Source organism: Arachis hypogaea, chromosome 3, assembly GCF_003086295.3.
Source record: "Arachis hypogaea cultivar Tifrunner chromosome 3, arahy.Tifrunner.gnm2.J5K5, whole genome shotgun sequence".
NCBI classification, from domain to species: Eukaryota; Viridiplantae; Streptophyta; class Magnoliopsida; order Fabales; family Fabaceae; genus Arachis; species Arachis hypogaea.
The window spans coordinates 6,451,289-6,454,971 of NC_092038.1; the positions used below are offsets into that span (position 1 = coordinate 6,451,289).

A 3,683-nucleotide genomic window follows, 5' to 3' on the forward strand; every position below is an offset into this window, starting at 1 on the left:
AATTCTCGTGGTATTTTGCAGTCTTTACCTAACCCGGACAAAATATCGACAAAATATCATATGATGGGAGTAGCGCCGTAGCCACGCGGCAATTCGGCGCTGATTGATCTATTTTTTTTGAATTTGTTTGTTTATTATTTTTGGTTTGTAAGTTTGGAGGCCCAGTAAAAAGAGGCGGGCCCACAGAGTCCAAGTAAGCCCTTTGTTGTTACGCTTTTGTTCCATCCCACCTCCCCTATATAAAGCCACATCTCGTAGCATGCAAATCTCGCTCACTTCCACAACAAACACGTCTTCTTTTGAGAACAAACCCATCCTCTTACACCTTCTTTCAATCACTTCCCCATCTTTTGATTTTCCGATATTTGCTCCCATTTTCCCTCTCGAGTCTTGACTCAGTTCTCTTTCTCTCTCTCCAAATCAGTTGCATTTAGCCCTCTCTTCCTTTCCTTCCCCTCCCTCGCCGTTCCCATTCCCATTCTCAGAGCCACCGTCTTACAATCTCTCTTCTGAAGGGTCGGTGTGGGGATTTCGGTGTGCCGGAGAGAGGAGAGAGAGGGTTACTCCATTTTCAATAGCTCCCTTATTGTCTTCTTTTGAGGGGGTAGCCGGGGCTACGGCCTCGGCGGGTTTTAAAGCCCCCACCTTTTCCATCCTCACAAAAAATTCGATTCCCTAACTTTGATAAATCATAACCCTATTTTAATTTTCTCTCTTTTTTCCTCCTAATCAATTTTTTTTTCATTTTTCCTTGAATTCTAATTAGCGGAAAGAGATGCCGGCCTTGGCTTGCTGCGTGGACGCTGCACCTGCTCCTCCCGGCTACGCTCTCGCCGGGGACATATCTCTTCCTCCGCCGGTCACATTCACCGGCGCACTTCCGCTGGCGACAACAACCGACGACGCTGACACCAACACCTCCCATTGGACGCCGTCCATGTCATCCACCCTGTACAGGATCGACGGCTGGGGCGCTCCCTACTTCGCCGTCAACACCGCCGGAAACATCTCCGTCATGCCGCACGGCCTCGGAACCCTTCCCCACCAGGAGATCGATCTGTTGAAGATCGTGAAGAAAGCCTCCGATCCTAAACACTTCGGGGGCCTCGGCCTCCAGCTGCCGCTCATCGTCCGCTTCCCTGACGTACTCAAGAACCGCCTCGAGTCTCTTCAATCGGCGTTCGAGTTTGCGATCCAGGAACAGGGGTACGATGGTCATTACCAAGGTGTATACCCCGTGAAGTGCAACCAGGACAGGTTCGTTGTTGAGGACATAGTTAAATTCGGTTCACCGTTCCGGTTCGGGCTCGAAGCCGGGTCCAAACCGGAGCTTCTTTTAGCCATGTCATGCCTCTGCAAGGGGAATCAAGAAGCGCTTCTTGTTTGCAACGGTTTCAAGGACAGAGAGTATATCTCTCTTGCAATTGTTGCGAGGAAGCTTGCTCTCAACACTGTTATTGTTCTTGAGCAAGAGGAAGAGCTCGATTTGGTGGTTGAGATCAGCAAAAAGCTTTGCATTCGACCGGTTATTGGTCTTCGTGCCAAGCTTAGAACCAGGCATTCTGGTCATTTCGGTTCTACTTCTGGCGAGAAAGGGAAATTTGGACTCAACACTACTCAGGTTCTTCGTGTTGTGAAGAAGCTTGAGAATTTGGGCATGCTGGATTGCCTTCAGCTTCTGCATTTCCACATTGGTTCTCAGATTCCAACCACTGCGTTGCTTGCTGATGGTGTTGGAGAGGCTGCACAGATTTACTGTGAATTGGTTAGGCTTGGTGCCCAGATGCGTGTCATCGACATTGGTGGTGGCTTGGGAATTGATTATGATGGCACAAAGTCATGTGACTCTGATATCTCTGTTGGGTATAGTTTGGAAGAATATGCGGCCGCAGTGGTTAGCGCGGTTCAGTTTGTTTGTGACAGAAGGTCCGTGAAGCACCCTGTGATTTGCAGTGAGAGTGGAAGAGCCATTGTGTCTCATCACTCTGTTTTGATCTTTGAAGCCATTGGAGCTAGCTCTTATGGAGCTCCAACATTGTCTACAATTGGGCTTCAGCATTTGGTTGAGGGGCTTTCCGATGAAGCACGCGCCGATTACCAGAGCCTCTCGGCGGCAACCATGGTTGGTGACTATGAAAACTGTGTGCTTTACATGGAGCAGTTGAAACAACGCTGTGTTGAGCAGTTCAAGCAGGGTACTTTGGGAATGGAACAGCTTGCTTCTGTAGATGGCTTGTGTGAGCTTGTGAGCAGTGCAATTGGGGCGAAGGATCCGGTGCGGACTTACCATGTGAACCTCTCTGTGTTCACCTCGATTCCTGATTTCTGGGGGATTGATCAGATGTTTCCAATTGTACCGGTTCACAGGCTCGATGAGAAGCCGACGGCGAAGGGGATTCTATCGGATTTGACTTGTGACAGTGATGGGAAGATTGACAGGTTCATTGGGGGAGAATCAAGTTTGCCCCTTCATGAATTGGAAGGCAATGATGGTGGCTACTATTTGGGAATGTTCTTGGGTGGGGCTTATGAGGAGGCGCTTGGAGGTCTCCATAACCTCTTTGGTGGCCCGAGCGTTGTTCGGGTGATGCAGAGGGATGGCCCACATGGCTTTGCGGTGACGCGCGCGGTCCCTGGGCCTTCCTCTGGAGACGTCCTCCGAGTGATGCAGCACGAGCCCGAGCTCATGTTCGAGACACTCAAGTACAGGGCGCAAGAGTTTGCAGCAGATGAGAATGGCCATGATGATGATGAAGATGTTGATGAGAAGAGTATGATGAATGCTGCGGCTCTTGCTGCTAGACTCGCTTTCTCATTTGATAACATGCCATATCTGGTTGCATCTTCATCTTGTGCCTTGAATGCAATGGAGAACAATGGCTTCTACTATTGTTCCAGTGATGAGTTCAGCGAAGTTGTGACTGATTCTACTTGTGCTTGAGTTTGGTGTTGGTCTTTAACATTACCATGTCCTTGTTGTTGGTTGTTGTCTATTAAGATTTTTATTTTTATTTTCTAAATAATCCTTTATCCTTTATATTGTTACTATTCTCGTTGTAGTTTGATTTAAGCTTTAGCAAAAAGGGTTTTAGAAACAGGGCAGGGTTATCTCTGTCTCCTGTTATTTGCAATTTCGGCATCGTTAAGCTTCATGCAGATGGATGCCTTGCTTGCTTGTAGAGAGACTCAAGTTCTAGTGTAACGAAATTTTTATTGTTGCCTTGAATTTTATGATTCGAATAAAAATTCACCTTGTTCACAATTGATCTTGAGTTGCAGCAGTCCAAGTGCATTACTCTGTTTTTGAAGTTTGAGATGTATAAATATGTTGAAAATTCAAATATATTAAAATAAAAAACCCTTAATTGTTAGGTCCAACAGAAAAGATATAATATCATATCATAGAACCCTGGAGATATATTTGTTTTATTAAGTAGATAAATATGAAGTTCAATGATTAAAATAATTCTTTTTCATAATTTAATTATCTTTTTCTCCCAGGGGACAAGGAGAGTGGGGAGAGCAGTGTTTGGATCCTTTTGGGATTGATTGATCGAATCCCACCATTTTCAATTCAACGAGGGAGCATGTGATTGTGGAGGCAGGGCACTGACCTCGCTTTTCATATTATTATTACGTGGTCCTGTGTATATGGCCATCTCTCTCTAGCCTCGTTGTTGGTT

At 46.4% G+C, this 3,683-nt stretch overlaps 1 protein-coding gene across 1 annotated transcript; it reads left to right on the forward strand.

Moving 5' to 3' along the window:
* Window positions 1-265: 265 nt before the first annotated feature.
* On the forward strand, window positions 266-3,262 carry LOC112789135 (arginine decarboxylase). The gene has a single exon (XM_025830896.2). The coding sequence runs from the start codon at window positions 776-778 to the stop codon at window positions 2,939-2,941; it is 2,166 nt and encodes a 721-aa protein (XP_025686681.1). The 5' UTR covers window positions 266-775; the 3' UTR covers window positions 2,942-3,262.
* The last annotated feature ends 421 nt before the right edge of the window (window positions 3,263-3,683 follow it).